This window comes from Geotrypetes seraphini, chromosome 1 (genome assembly GCF_902459505.1).
Source record: "Geotrypetes seraphini chromosome 1, aGeoSer1.1, whole genome shotgun sequence".
In the NCBI taxonomy this organism is placed as follows: domain Eukaryota; kingdom Metazoa; phylum Chordata; class Amphibia; order Gymnophiona; family Dermophiidae; genus Geotrypetes; species Geotrypetes seraphini.
In genome coordinates, this window is record NC_047084.1 from 519,843,576 (window position 1) to 519,860,435 (window position 16,860).

Sequence of the window (16,860 nt, forward strand, 5' to 3'; positions counted from 1 at the left end):
CTCAGGTACTGCCTTCCACCATTCCTCCCGTGGTCATTAAGGTGCCGAAAGCTTCCAAGCAGAAGCACTCGACCACGAAGGAGCGCAAAGACCGTGCTGGAGGACCCCCTTTCGGTGCGGATCCCTCCATATCGGCTTCGCTACGGTCCCTCTTGGAAGCTCAGTTTGTCGAGCTCATGCAAACGATGGGACCCAGGTTAATTGCCTCCATCCAGGGTGACCTCCCGGTCCCGATTCCGGGGGGCGGACCACCCCCTCCTCCTCCTCCTCGCCGGTCGATCTCGCTACTTAGCGAGGAGGAGCGACGTAGGGCGGCCGGTCCCTCGAGGCGGGCTTCCTTCAGCAACATGCCTCCTTTGGAGCCCATCACGCCTCCACGCCAACAGGGCGGGAATCCTCCTGTATGTAATCGAAGCCCTGGGCATAGCAAGTCTCAGGAAGAGTTCTTCCGCACCCCATACCAGGCCTGGGCTGCGTCGCGTGAAGCGTCGACCATTCAGCCTCTTCGGTCTACAGCTTCGAGTCCCATTCACTCGCTGGAAGCTTCGTGGGACCATGCGAAGTATCGTCATTCTCGATCTCCCTCCAGGCACCGTGAGGGGCATCGGTCCAGGCATTCATCACGGCACTCCTCGCGCCACTCTGAGGTTTCGCCGCAGAAGAAGCTGCCACGTCTGGGGTACTCTTCCTCTGACCTGTCTCCCCCGGAGGGGCCGGAGTACGAGGAACCGTCTACCTCTTTTTCTCCCTGTCGATCCCAAGTCTCTCTGGATCCTGAGGCCTCGACTTCGTCCAGTCCCTCTCGGAGACCTGTACTGGCGGACCAGTTGTCTTTTTCTTCTTTTCTCAGACAAATGGCTGATGACTTGGATGTTACTTTGGACACTGGGTCTCGATATTCTAAAGAGTATCTCGACACCATGCATTTGCCTCACCCTCCTGCCGAGTCTCTTCGACTACCTCTCCATAAATTGCTGGATCAGACATTTATGAGATGTTTTGAGACGCCTTATTCTATTCCTGCAGTCCCGGGCAAATTGGATGCACGATACCGCATAGTCCATCACAAGGGGTTCGAGGGCTCTCAACTCTCTCTCCAATCCCTGCTGGTCGAATCCTCCCTCAAGCGATCTCATCCCTCCCAAGTGTATGCCTCTGTGCCACCGGGTCGCAAGGGCAGGACGATGGATAAGTTTGGGAGGAGAATCTACCAGAACTCGATGATGGCTTCCCGAGTTCTTAATTATAATTTCTACTTTGCATCTTATTTGGAGTTCTTCTTGCCTGTACTTCGAAAATTTACTCCCTACATCGATTCTCAGGCTCGATTTGAATTCGAGGAAGTGGTAGCCTCGCTTTCTCAGCTTCATCTCCAGCTGATGCAATCTTCGTACGATGCCTTTGAGCTTTCGGCACGTGCTGCTGCCTGTTCCGTGGCCATGCGTCGGTTGGCATGGCTTCGGACAATTGACATGGACCCGAACCTCCAGGACAGGCTTGCCAATGTGCCTTGTGCGGGAGCGGATCTGTTTGACGAGTCCATCGAGACGGTGACGAAGAATCTTTCTGACCATGAAAAGTCTTTTCAGTCTATCCTTCGACCTAAGCCCAAGCCTCAACAGTCTCGACCATCTAGGCCGCCCTTGATTTATCAGCGGCGTTACACTCCGAGGCAGGCTCCGGCTGCGAGACAACCAGCGAAGAGGCAGCCTCCTCAGAAGGCTCAACAGAAACCTCAAACGCCGGCTACACCCAAGGCTACTCAGCCTTTTTGACTCCATCCCAGGGAGCATAACCAACCTCGTTCTGCCTCCCCCTGGTTTTCCTATCGGGGGTCGCCTCCACCATTTTTATCATCGCTGGGAGGCTATTACCACCGACCTCTGGGTCCTTTCCATCTTAAGAGAAGGATACTCTCTTCAATTCCATCGGGTCCCTCCGGACCACCCTCCAAGAGAGTATCCTTCCAACTTGACACAGACCACCCTCCTTCATCAGGAAGCTCAGGCATTGCTCCGGCTTCGGGCCATCGAGCCGGTCCCGGTGGACCAGCACAACCGGGGTTTTTACTCCCGGTACTTCCTCGTCCCGAAGAAGACGGGCGACCTGCGACCCATTCTGGACCTTCGGGTCCTCAACAAGTTCTTGGTAAAGGAGAGGTTTCGCATGCTGACCCTTGAGTCTCTCTACCCCCTCCTTGAGCAGAACGACTGGTTATGCTCTCTGGATCTCAAGGAGGCCTACACTCACATTCCCATTCATCCGGCCTCCCGCAAGTTCCTCAGATTTCAGGTGGGACATCTACATCTGCAGTATTGAGTGCTTCCTTTCGGCCTGTCCTCGTCTCCCAGAGTCTTCACGAAGTGTCTGGTGGTGGTGGCCGCTGCACTCCGGAACAGGGGTCTTCAGGTGTTTCCCTACCTCGACGACTGGCTCATCAAGGCCCCCTCAGCTCCAGGGGTCATTTCGGCGACCCTGGCTACGATTTGTTTCCTGCAGAGTCTAGGCTTCGAGATCAATTTCCCCAAATCTCATCTGCAGCCTACCCAGTCTCTTCCCTTCATCGGGGCGGTCCTGGACACCATTCAGCTTCGAGCATTCCTTCCTCCTCAGCGCATGGATGCTCTTCTTCATCTCTGCCAGTCTGTGTCTTCTCGCCAGACCATCTCAGCGAGACACATGATGGTCCTCCTGGGCCACATGGCCTCTACAGTTCATGTAACACCCTTTGCCAGACTCCATTTCAGAATTCCTCAGTGGACCCTGGCTTCTCAATGAACTCAAGTGTCAGACCCGTTAACTCGACACATCACAGTCACTCCTGCTCTTTGGCAGTCTCTACTTTGGTGGATGACCTCTTCGAATCTATCCAGAGGTTTGCTGTTTCACACTCCTCCCCACCAGAAGGTTCTCACAACCGATTCCTCGACCTATGCCTGGGGGGCTCATCTGGATGGACTTCGCACTCAGGGATTCTGGACCAGTGCGGACCAACTCCATCAGATCAATCTTCTGGAGCTCAGAGCCATCTTCTATGCTCTTCAGGCTTTTCAACATCTGCTTCACGACATGGTGGTCCTCATTCGCACAGACAACCAGGTCGCCATGTATTATGTCAACAAGCAGGGGGGCACGGGATCGGCCTCCCTCTGTCAAGAAGCTCTCAGAGTCTGGGATTGGGCGGTTCGACACAACGCCTTCCTCAAAGCTGTCTACATTCAGGGGAAGGACAATGTCTTGGCAGACAACTTGAGTCGTCTCCTCCAGCCTCACGAATGGACTATCCATTCCAACCCTCTTCATCAGATCTTTGCACAATGGGGGACGCCTCAGATAGACCTCTTTGCGGCCCCCCACAACTTCAAACTGCCTCAGTTTTGCTCCAGAATCTACACTCCTCATCGCCTCGAGGCAGATGCTTTTCTGCTGGATTGGGGGAATCGCTTTCTGTATGCGTTTCCTCCATTTCCTCTCATTCAAAAGACTCTGGTCAAATTGAAATCCGACCAGGCCACCATGATTCTGATAGCTCCTTGGTGGCCTAGGCAACCTTGGTTCTCCCTTCTACTTCAACTCAGCAGCAGGTTTCCTTCACTGCTTACTCAACATCAAGGATCACTGCTTCATCCCAACCTGTGGTCTCTCCACCTGACAGCTTGGTTCCTCTCAACGTAACTCCTCACCAGTTTTCCTAGGCGGTGAGGGATGTCTTGGAGGCTTCCAGGAAGCCTGCTACTCGTCAATGCTACTCCCAGAAATGGACTAGATTTTCTTCCTGGTGTGTTTCCAATTCCAAGGAGCCTCAGTGAGCCTCCCTATCCTCTGTATTGGACTATCTTCTACACCTGTCTCAGTCTGGTCTCAAGTCTACATCTATACGAGTCCACCTGAGTGCTATTGCGACTTTCCATCAGCCTCTACAAGGGAAACCCCTCTCTGCTCATCCTGTGGTTTCCAGATTTATGAAAGGACTTTTCCATGTCAATCCTCCTCTCAAACCTCCTCCAGTGGTTTGTGACCTCAATGTTGTCCTTTCTTGGCTTATGAAACCTCCTTTTGAGCCTCTTAACAAGGCTCCACTAAAGTTTCTCACTTGGAAAGTAGTTTTTCTGGTGGCCCTCACGTCTGCTCACAGGGTCAGTGAGCTTCAAGCCTTAGTTGCGGATCCGCCTTTCACAGTATTTCATCATGACAAGGTGGTCCTTCGCACTCATCCGAAATTCCTGCCTAAAGTGGTCTCTGAATTTCATCTCAACCAATCCATAGTGCTTCCTGTGTTTTTTCCAAAGCCTCATTCTCATCCTGGAGAATCAGCTCTTCACACTCTGGACTGTAAACGTGCTTTGGCTTTCTACCTGGATCGCACCAAACCACACAGAACTGCTCCTCAACTTTTCGTCTCTTTTGATCCAAACAAGTTGGGACGACCTGTATCGAAGTGCACCATCTCCAACTGGATGGCGGCTTGTATCTCTTTCTGCTATGCCCAGGCTGGATTATCCCTTCCCTGTAAGGTCACAGCCCATAAGGTTAGAGCAATGGCGGCCTCTGTAGACTTCCTCAGATCGACACCGATTGAGGAGATTTGTAAGGCTGCCACTTGGTCCTCGGTTCATACATTCACCTCTCATTATTGTCTGGATACTTTCTCCAGACGGGATGGACAGTTTGGCCAAACAGTATTACAAAATTTATTCTCCTAAGTTGCCAACTCTCCCACCATCCCATTGAGGTTAGCTTGGAGGTCACCCACTAGTGAGAATACCTGCCTGCTTGTCCTGGGATAAAGCAATGTTACTTACCGTAACAGTTGTTATCCAGGGACAGCAGGCAGCTATTCTCACGTCCCACCCACCTCCCCTGGGTTGGCTTCTCGGCTAGCTACCTGAACTGAGGAGACACGCCCGGAGCATTGGGCGGGAAGGCACTGGCGCATGCGCGGTGCGGGCATCTCGAAACTTCTGAGTTTCTTCAAGCAAGACATGCTTGTGAGACGTCCGTATTGGGGCTCTGTCGGATGACATCACCCACTAGTGAGAATAGCTGCCTGCTGTCCCTGGATAACAACTGTTACGGTAAGTAACATTGCTTTCTAGCATTTCATTTGCCAGAGATATACCATTTCAATTAACACAAATTTTTAGTTAGAATAGAAATAGAACCCAACTGACATTGTTGCCTCGTTTCTCAAGTAAGCATGCTTTAAAACTTGGTACCTTTTCTTTGATTGTGACACATATAGAATCGTTCCTCAACTGTCTCCTTTAACAATACCATTTCTGATACTTTTTCTACAACGCATGGTGTTCCTCAAGGTTCTATACTATCTCCTCTCTTATTTAATATATTTCTTGCTCCTTTGTTGACATTATGTCAATCAATTGGTTTCAATACATTTGCTTATTCAGACGACATACAGCTTCTGCATCCTATAGATCCCAATAACCCTTCTGATATAACCCTAATTAACACAAAACTTGAAAAAATTCACCACTGGTTAATCAATAACCGATTAGCATTAAATATCAATAAATCCAATGCACTGCTCTTTCCTTGGAAAGACAATCCTAAACTTATCCTGCCAATTTCTATTAATGGACTCCCTTCGCAAGTTGTACAAAAAACCAAAATACTCGGTGTAATTTTGGACCATAAACTCTCCTTTCATGATCACATTAGCAGTGTTATTAAGTCTTCTTTTTTTAGACTGAGACAGATACGCTCTATTTCTCAGCTATTTAGCAATGACTCATTGAAAATTCTCATCCATTCTCTTGTTATTTCAAAATTAGATTATTGCAATGCTTTGTTTAATGGTATAGCACAAAAAGAAATCAAACGTCTTCAGATTATTCAGAATACAGCTATCAGACTTATTTCAAAAGCTAAAAAATTCGACCATATAACTCCTCTTCTTAAGGAAGCCCACTGGCTTCCAGTAGCCCACAGAATAACTTACAAACTTTGTTTGCTCACATTTAAATCTCTTCTGTTTAATACTCCGGCCTTTATTCATAAATTATTAATCCCTTATTCCTCCAATAGAACCCTAAGATCAGACCAACAGCATTTACTAATGATTCCCTCGTTAAAAATAATAAATACGCGCCGTCAGTATATTTTCTCAGTGACAGCTCCCCAAACTTGGAATTCTCTCCCCATCTATTTACGTGAAGAAGTCAATCTAGACAAATTTAAAAATAAACTGAAAACTTTCTTATTCAACGATGCTTTTGTAATCTAATACCATCGGTTCCTTTTAATCAATATTCAACAAAATTTTGGACCTAACTGTCTTTTTTCCTCACATTCAACTATTTTTCATCCCATCCTTTTGTGTTTTCCATTTTTGTTTTCCCACTCTGCTCAATTACATTGTAACTTCTTCCCCTACCTTCCTTTTGTTTCCAGTTTGTCTAGTTATCGTCTGTGTCTAGTCAGTTTTTAATTGTTTTAAAATTTCTTTTATTCTGTAATTTTTATTCATGTGTAAATCGCCTTGAATATTGACAAGGCGATTAATCAAATAAATATTAAACTTGAAACTTGAAACTTGAATTGAGCCTCAGTGTGTTATGATAAGCCGAGCTAACTGGGTAACTAAATAGATTATATTTAGTTGAAATGGCCAAACTCTTTAGAAGGTGTGTAAATATAGTGTATTTACTGCAATAGTAAATCTAGTATTATTTGTGTATATACGTAAGATGGTTGATTTGGTATAAACGTGTACATATAAGTAGGATGACCGATTATGGCATAATCATGCCAGCATAAATAACTCTGTAGTGTAACACCACCACAGAGCTTCGTGTATTTCAGTATAGAGCCCATGTATTTTAACACTTTGCAGAAGCTCTTTGTAATTCTGTATGGTAACATCTCTACAGAAGCTCATGTAGCGTAACACCTTTACAGAAGCTCATGTAAACCGTTCTGAAATGACTCCCCAGTCATTAGTAGCGGTAAAGAAGCTCTCAATAAACATAAACATTGCAGAGTTAACACAGGAGCACTTAAGGCCCGATTCTATAAAAGGTGTCTGAAACGTAGGGCTCCTTTTACTATGCTGCGATAGCGTTTTTAGCGCGTACAGAATTGCCTCATGCGCTAAACCTGCGCTATGTGGCTAGAACTAACGCCAGCTCAATGCTGGTGTTAGCATCTAGCATGTGCGGCAATTCTGCACGCGGTAAGCGCAAGCTAAAACCGCTGTCGGAGCTTAGTAAAAGGAGCCCTTAGTTGCCGAGTAGTGTGGCATATGCGCTTTATGTGCTTAGTGGCACCTAAAATTCTTTGAGCGTCAGAACTGTTACCGACATGACCAGCGCAAAAAATGCTAGTGCAGTTTTGTAAAATAGGGAGGGGGGGTTAATTTTCAAGAAGCCTTTTCTTAATATGTGATGTGATAGTGCTGCTGGGTATTGTCATACAGTTGGGTCCCAGTTACAGGCAGGTGACCCAACTGGGCGCTAATCATGGTTCTGGTGTGCCTTCAAGAGTTGAAAGCCCTTTTCTGCTGATAACCTTTACGCTCACAATGCTCAAAGAGAAATAAGACCACAATTCAGTCACTGGTAAGATGGAATGGTCATTTATTCAGTGCTCAATAACTTTCAAAACATTTGAACTAAAAAAAGGAAGTTTCTGTTCACTTGCTTAGCTCCCTTGGCTTCCTATATACCATTATGATTAGTGTATCTCTTTTTTTTTCTTAACCTTTTGGAAATGAGGTTTCGTATGCAATATATATATATATGTTTCATATGCTTTACTTGAGTAATGCATTATTAAACATCTTTTTCTATTATTATCAAATAGGAGTCCTCTTTACCCCAAAAATAGAATTTTAATATGCAATATATATATATATTTCATGTGCTTTGCTTAACATAGTAACATAGCAAATGACGGCAGATAAAGGCCTGAATGGTCCATCTAGTCTGCCCAACCACACATGCTCCATAAATTCATCATTTAATTTAAATGGCCTTTTTTCTTAGATATTTCTGAGCCAGAAACCCAGAGCTCTGCCCGGTACGCATTATTAAACATCAAAAAAAATAAAAGCCCTGTTTACCTATATGTGGATGCCTTCTGCATGCCTAAGAGATGCCTAAGTCGCATCCACCTAACTGAAGCCTATCTAGCGCCCAACTCATGCTCAAAAGTAGACCTGCTTTTGCAAGCAGTCCTCTTACTAAAAATAGAGGATTTAGTATGCAAAATATATATATAATAAAACCCTAGCGCGCGCATGCTCTGTTGAACGATCGTGAGTCCTGGTAGCATGAGGTGTGCTTCTGTGTCACTCCTCACAGCGCCTGCGCTAGCTGGAGGCGCTTGTTCCAGGGACTCCTCCCTCCCGCTGCCGCTGCTCTTCAAAGCGGCCTGCTGAGGTTCACCAGCCACTGTAGTGAATCTCGCAGGCCGCTCTCCACCTTCCCGACATGGTGCTGAAGGAGTCGGGGTTGCCGCTGCCGCCACACTCGGTCTTCCTGCAGCCCCGCCCACCGCCATGAAGGAGGAGATCTGGGCTGAGGTGAACGATGCAGCCCCAGCTCCAGTTCGAGGAATGGAGGGAGGGTAAGAATGGGAGGGTGGAAACGGAAGGGGGCCATGGGGCAGGCAGGCATTGCACAACAGGGGACCAGGGGGAGAGGGAAAGGGGGCTGCTTGGAGGGGAGGAGGACAGACAGGAATCATCAGGGGGGAACAGAAGGGGGCCACGGAGCATGCAGGCATGGCACAACAGGCACGGGGCAGGCAGGCATTACACAACAGGGGACCAGGGGGAGAGGGAAAGGGGGCTGCTTTGGGGGGAGGGGGACAGACAGCAATCATCAGGGGAGAACAGAAGGGGGCCACGGAGCACGCAGGCATGACACAACAGGGGGAGAAGGAAAGGGGTGTGCTGGGGGGCAGAAAACAATCATGCTTTGCTCTGGGAGGGGGGAGAGACAGAAGGGGGCCACAGAGAGACAGGCAGGCATGGTGCAACAGAGAAATACAGGTAGGCAGGGGGGCCTGGGAGAGACAAAGACAGAATGAATGACAGACAGCGTCCAAGGAGAGAGAGACAAAGAAAAAAACCCAGACAGACATCTGCTCTAGCACCCTTTAATGTAACAGGCTTAAAGACTAGTACTGTATATATGTATATATATATATATATTTCTTGTACTTTGAGGAACATAGAGGCCAAAAGAGGAATCGGACAAATGTTGAAGGTACATGTTTGATATTTATCCTAGATAAATGACTGCTTGTAAATCAAGAGGATATGAGCTTGGCTTTGGAATTGACATGCAGTTTACTATCTGAGTGTGTGTGGTGAAATGGTTAGAACTACATCCATAGCACCCTGACGTTGTTGGTTCAAATTCCCCACTGCTCCTTGTGGAACAAAAGAGAAATATGATAAAAGGAGCCAAATGTAAATACCACATAGGATATAAGTGGTATATAAATAATTAAAGATGAATAAATAAAATATAATTGCGGTGTCAGCCTTTTACTGCATACAATTTGAATGTAAAAAGACAGCATAAAATTGCCATTCTAATGATGTCATAACGCTAACACACGATAACGTTATAGATGTTTGGATATCTATGCAATGCCTAAAAGGTGATTCTGTAAAGAACATCTAACAATATAGACACACTTAGATTCGCTCAGCACCGCTGAGCGTGATTCTCTATAGTGTGTCTATGCATTATAGAATCGCGCTCAACCTTCTGCTGCTGGATGTCTAAACAATGCCTAATTTTTAGATGTCCTTTACAGAATCTGGCCCTGTGTGTCTAAGTGCTTTGAAAATGAACCCCATGGTGTTAGATTGATTTTCTGTTAGAAAAACAGATAGCCTGGATATCATGGAACAGCCATTCTCATGAGGCCTACAACACATAACTTTGCTATAGCCATTCGTCTCCTGGTTAAAAGTTTATAGCTTGGCCCATAGCTATGTAGAAGGCAGCTTTCGGCACACTCAGAATAGGTGGGATAAAGTGTGATTCCTTGATTTGAGCAAGGGCAAGCTTCTCTCTAGTTGGTAAAATATGGTTATTGATGGTCAGCTAAGAATGCTGTACTTCAAAGAAAAATTAATTCTTCAGTCACTCTAATGTTATTCCTCTTGCTTCAAACAGATGTTGATGAGTGTACATCAAATCCCTGCACTAATGGAGACTGTGTCAACACACCTGGATTATATTATTGCAAATGTCACGCAGGTTTCCAGAGAACTCCCACCAAACAAGCTTGCATTGGTAAGCCATTACTGACAGAGTATCTGCATTTTACAGCGACTGTATTTAACCTCTAGTGTCAAGTCCTTTTTGAGTTCTGAAGGCACTTATTACCAAGTCCAGGACTAAAACAGGAGGCCTCTATTCCTGAAACTTCACATTAGCTGTAATCTTGGTTAGGAACTGAGATTTTTTGTGGTATCTGTTGCCCAGGTATCTGTCTTGGTATGTCTAGTCTCATAATTTCCCAAATGAATGCTGCTCCAATTAGAGTATTAAGACCACATTTTAAATTACCAGCTGGGAAAATCTAATGTATTAAATGTCCTCCAGCACATATTGGCGGAGATTTAAATTCCTGTTGAAGTGGAATTTGCCAAAAATCCAGAAAGTGAAGTAAAAAGAATTAGCACCAACTGGGGAGGGGGTGTGTGTGATAAAAACTCAAACTCATGACTATTTCTTTGTGAATGCAAATTCATTCGACCCAATACCATCCTTGTTTTGGTTCTTACAAGCCTACTTCATGGAACAAAGAAACAATATCTACAAAGAGATGTATATATCGTTTAAAAAAAATGAACAGTAAGAAATCAGAATAATTAGAATATTGGACAATAACACAAAGACATCATATATCTTGTTCTGGTTAAACAGTAAATAATTTTTGTAAAAACACATTCTGGTGGTCATAATTAGAAATATTTAATTTAAAAAATGGAAAATCAGAATATTATATCTTTATAAATTTTAAAATACGATGATACTAATAAATGATTTTAAAAACCATGAATTGAATAGTTTATAAAGTAATTAAATAATAAAATTAATAATCAATATGGTAATAAAATAATAAGATAATGGATTGATAAAATTAGGTGTGCAATAACATAATTCCTACCATGTGGAGTCTAACATATGAAAATGGAATTTGGTTCAAATTATGACCACCCAAATGTGTTTTTACAAAAGTTTACTGTTTAACCAGAGCAGGAAATGTGATGTCTTTCTGTTATCAACTTCCAATATCTTACTCCTAACCCCCTTTTTACAAAGCTGCATACGTAGCTGAGTGCTGCGTGGCAAATACTCCGATACCCAGTCAATTCCTATGGACGTCAGAGTATTTATCCTGCACTGTTAGCTTTAGTAAAAGGACCCATTGGTTATTCTGATTTCTTATTGTTCATTTGTTTTTAACTATGCATACATTTCTTTGTAGATATTGGTTTTTTTGACCCTTAATGTAGGCCTGTCAGAACCAAAATAAGGACCGTATTGAGTCAAATGAATTTACATGAATAAAAATTCACTGGAAGAAATAGTCACGACTGAATTTTTATCACACATCCCCATTTAGTGCTTATTATTTTTTACTCACTTTCTGGATTTTTGTCTTGTTCTTATGGATATTTGGTTCCTTCTTTGTTTGAAAGTGGAATTTGCTGCACATGCTAACAGCAGAGTATTCCCTTTCAAGTGAATGGAAAGAGTTATCATAACTCATGCCCAATTGGTTTTAGCAGCATGTTATCTCAGCCCATGCCATCCATTCTGAGCAAAGGTGCTTGCAAGGTTAAATAAACATGTGGCAATGCTAGAGCAGAGTGTTATTGCATTGTGTACTGTGTTCATCCCAGAGCACAGACTCAAAAAATCATTAAATTCATGGATTTTGAACAGCCCATGAGTGAAAATGTTCAGACTACAGCACATTGCTGATATATGTTTAATGAATTTTGCATTTGGATCTGTGGCTTAGTGAAGAGGTTTTGGAGTACCGTGTGCCACAGCCCAGTCTAGATATCTCCATCCACGCTCCGCTCCTGCATGAAATTGTGGAGGAAACAATAGAAAAACAGGCATTAAAATCTTTGGCATAAACAGGGTCACTGCTTTGTTGCAGTCTTAAAAAGAAAGCATGAGATGTCAAATTTAATTGTACCAGCATAAAAAAATAACCACTCATCAGATTTGCTCACCTTGAGATTAGTGGGGCTGTGGCCTGGAGAATTCATTTTCTGATACATATTCATTTTGTGATGCATTATGAGAGTGCTAAAATTATTATGGACTCCCTTTACAAAGCCATGCTAGCAATTTCTGCACAGCAAAAGCGATTAAGCCCATAGGAATTGAATGGACTTGGTCCCATTTATTTATTACCAACCGCCTTTATGAAGAAATTCACCCAAGGCGATGTATAACAGGTATAATTCAAACAAACAAAAACAAACTGCAGACAAGGGTATAAGATGCAGGCTAAATATATGGAGACAATATTATGTTGCGGTTAGTGTTGCCACCTAAGTACAAACCAACATGGTCTGTGTTTCGGTTAACACGCCTTCATCAGGGATCCCTGATCTGAAAGGTATCAAATCAAACCCTCGAGTGGCATCCCTCCTTCCCACCCCCCAACCCAACATGCTCTCTCCCCATGCACCATCTCACCCTCAACTCCAGTGTGTAGCACCTTTCTGCTAGGTCCAGCAGCACCTCTTCTCCCTTCCTTTTACCTCCCCCCTGTCCAGCAGTACCATTTCCCTCCTCCCCCTGTCCAGCATTATCCCTTCTCCCTTCCCTCCTCCCCCCATCCAGCATTACCCCTTCTCCCTTCCCTCCTCCCCCCCTGTCCAGTAGTACCACGTCCCCCTTCCCTGCTCCCCCTGTTCAGCAGTACCCCTTCTCCCTTCACTGCCCAGAAATACCTCTCCTGTCTAGCCTAGCGTCAGCTCACTTTGGGCTTTTAACTTCAGCACACAGCTGCCATTAGCAGTAGTTTACCCCCGGTTTCATCAGGCACCCTCGGGGCCTTTGCTAGGCTGGCCCACGTTGCATCATTGAAGCGGGCCAGCCTAGCAAAGGCCCCAAGGCTGCCTGATGAAACGGGGGTAAACTACTGCTAGCGGCAGCTGTGTGCCAAAGTTAAAAGCACATGAAGCTGCCACTGTTGGTCCGGGGACGCGGAGATGAGGAAGGCAGGAGTCCCTGCAGATACGACGGACGCGATGGTAGGAGAAGTCAGCTGACACAGGCGCCGAAGCCTCTCTTCCTGCCCAGTGAGCCGCGTCACACTTAAAATTTCAAAAGGCACAGTAGTGTGCCACGGCACACAGTTTGCGATACACTGATTTAGACGTTTGGGGCTAGACCTGTTTTAAAAATGAATAAGAATCAAAAAGGTGCCCAAACTGACCAGGGGCATGACCCCCCCCTTACTCCTCCAGTGGTCACTGACTCCCTCCCACCACCCAAAGATGTGAATAAAAACAGTATTTTCAAGTGTGTATGACAGATTCACAAGGCTCGCATATATATGCACAGCAGAGCAGAGGGGCACTCTAAGGGTTACTGCAGTGAATGTCGCATTAAAAGTCCCCGGTAAGATGTCTCTATAATTAGCTTATATTGTGTGGTGAGCCCTCCAAAACCTACTGTACTTATATAAAAATGACACTTGCAGGCATAAGGACTGTTGTTGTGGTGTACAGGTGGGCACAATAAGTTTTGGGTAGGTTTTGGAGGGTTCACCATACAATAAAAGCAAGTTATAGTGACGTGTACCTAGGATTTTTTATGTGACATTCACTACAGGAGCTCTTAAGAGTGTCCCTCTTCTTTGCTTAATGCTCTGTGAACAGTTTGCTAAGAAAGCTGGCTGCTTGGACATTTGTAAAGCTTGCTTTTGTGCATTTTTCATGTTGACATCTTTATATTTGAGAATGTCCAAAAAAGATAGACTTACTAAGGGCCAAAATGTCTAGATAAGTTATTTAAACAAACAAAAAAAGATAGAAGTCTTGCAGTCTACTGGATATCTGGATGTCTTTCCCAAAATGTCCAAACTTAGACTTAGACGTACTTTTGAAAATTCCTTCTATATATTAAAGGCTTGGGTGAAGAGCCAGGCTTTCACCTGCTTCCTGAAGTAGAGGCAGTCTGGAATTAGCCATATCCCCTCTGGGAGTAATTTTCAGAGCATGGGGGCTACTCCTGAGAAGGCTCACTGGTGGGTATCACATCGTACAATTTCTTTAGGTGAGGGTACAGATAGTGATGCTACTTAAGAAGACCTTAAAGGACAAGCTAACCCTTTATTCACCATTGAGATCTCTTAAGTATTCTGACCTATTTTGTCTGAGGACCTTGAAAATCAAACATAGAAATTTAAATTTAGTCCTGTTAGGTACTGGTAGTTTGTGCAGGAAGGGTATGTTGTGGTTAGTTTAGTTACAAGACTCTCCACTGAATATTTGTGCTCCAAAACAAAATATCTACTGTAGAACGGCTTCAGCATCAAACGACATATTAGATTGTATATGCAGGAAGATAAAATGCAGAGTTTTATAGAGAAGAGGGAGGGGAAATTTTTCAGTCCTCTACTATACATATTTCTGGGTTTTAGGTTCTCTTTAGTTGAGTATCTCCCAGCCACTCAAATTGCACATGGATCATCTACTGGCTAGAAACATAGAAACATCAAGTCTGCCCACTCTGCTTACCCACCCCTGTCTATGCCCTAATGACCCAATTTTCTTATCTTGATCCTCGTAGGGATCCCACATGGGTATCCCATTTATTCTTAAAGTCTGGCACGCTGTCTGCCTCGATCACCTGCACTGGAAGCTTGTTCCAATAATCAACCACTCTCTCTGTGAAGAAATACTTTCTGGTGTCGCCATGAAATTTTCCGCCCCTGAGTTTGAGCGGATGCCCTGTTGTGGCCGAGGTTCCCTTGAGAAATAAAATATCATCCTCCACTTCGACACGTCCCGTGAGGTACTTAAATGTCTCGATCATGTCTCCCCTCTCCCTACGTTCCTCGAGAGTGTAGAGCTGCAATTTGTTCAGTCTCTCTTCATACGAGAGACCCTTGAGCCCCAAGATCATCCTGGTGGCTGTCCGCTGAACCGATTCAATTCTACGCACATCTTTACTGTAATGTGGCCTCCAGAATTGCACACAGTACTCCAGATGAGGTCTCACCATGGCCCTGTACAACGGCATTATGACTTCAGGCTTTCGGCTGACGAAACTTCTATTGATACAATCCAATATCTGCCTTGCCTTAGAAGAAGCCTTCTCCACTTGATTGGCAGTTTTCATGTCTGCACTGATGATTACTCCTAAATCTCGTTCTGCTGAAGTCCTAGTTAAAGTTTCTCCGTTCAAGAAGTACGTCCTGCATGGATTTCCGCTTCCGAGGTGCATGACCTTACATTTCTTAGCATTGAAGCCTAGCTGCCAGGTTGAGGACCAACTTTCCAATGTAAGCAGGTCCTGCGCTATATAATTCTGTAAACTGCATTCACTTACTATATTACATAGTTTGGCATCATCGGCGAATAGTGTTATTTTACCTTGAAGCCCTTGAGTCAGATCCCCTATGAATATGTTGAAAAGGAGTGGACCCAGGACCGAGCCCTGCGGCACTCCACTGGTCACCTCCGATGTTTTAGAGAGGGTACCATTAACCACCAACCTCTGAAGTCTGCCACTCAGCCAATCATTGACCCATGCAGTTAGTGTCTCTCCTAACCCCATCGATTCCATCTTGCTTAGCAGCCTGCGGTATGGGACACTGTCAAAAGTTTTACTGAAGTCGAGGTACACGACGTCCAAATACTCTCCCAAGTCCAAATTTCTTGTTAACCAGTCAAAGAAGCTGATGAGATTGGATTGGCAGGACCTACCCTTGGTGAATCCATGCTGACTGGGATCCCGAAGATTCCCTTCATTCAAGATCGTGTCCAATTTGCTTTTAATTAGTGTTTCCATGAGTTTGCACACTATTGATGTGAGACTCACCGATCTATAATTCGCAGCCTCTGCCCTGCAACCCTTTTTATGCAGAGGAACGACATTAGCTAATTTCCAGTCCAGGGGAACTTTCCCCTTACTTAGGGAGAGATTGAATAGCTCAGCCAACGGTTTCGCCAGGACATCGCTCAATTCTCTGAGCACTCTTGGGTGCAAATTGTCTGGTCCCATGGCTTTGTTCACCTTGAGTCTTGCCAGTTCACTGTAAACTTCACCTGGTGTGAACTCAAAATTCTGAAGCGGGTCTTCTGTGCTTTGTGTTGCCTTCAACTGCGTACCGTGTCCCGGTGCCTCACAGGTGAAGACTGAGCAGAAGTATTCATTCAGTAGTTCGGCTTTATTGGAATCTGCTTCCACGTAACTTCCGTCCGGTCTTCTAAGGTGTACTATCCCGCCTGTGTTCCTTTTTTTGTCACTAATATACCTGAAGAAGGATTTGTCCCACTTTTTAATGTTTTTGGCCAGAATTTCTTCCACTCGAAGTTTTGCCTCCCTAACTGCCATTTTGACCACTGTAGACCTGGTCCTATATTCTACCTTTGCCTCTCTTTTCTCCGTGCGCTTGTAGGAGAGAAACGCTTTTTTCTTCTCCTTAATGAGGTGTGAGATCTCCGCGGTGAACCATTGGGGTTTATTGTTTCTTTGTCGTTTATAGCTGCTCCTTCCTCTCATGCCTCAAAGCGTTTCTTTGTTTATTTTAAACCATGTATCCTGCCTACATTCTTAAGTAAAAAAACAAAAAAGGGGGTTACTATTAAAAAGTTAGATAAACAGGAGCTGGAAG

General features: G+C 44.8%; 1 protein-coding gene across 3 annotated transcripts in view; it reads left to right on the top strand.

Moving 5' to 3' along the window:
* The window catches only part of FBN2 (fibrillin 2), a 617,508-nt gene that overhangs the window by 250,428 nt on the left and 350,220 nt on the right, over positions 1-16,860 (top strand). For all 3 annotated transcript variants that reach the window (XR_004537713.1, XM_033928968.1, XM_033928969.1), the window contains exon 12: positions 10,155-10,274. Coding sequence is in view for 2 of the 3 variants with exons in the window: in XM_033928968.1 (XP_033784859.1) it covers positions 10,155-10,274 (120 nt within the window). In the remaining variant the exon portion in view is untranslated. The remainder of the gene's footprint in view (positions 1-10,154; positions 10,275-16,860) is intronic.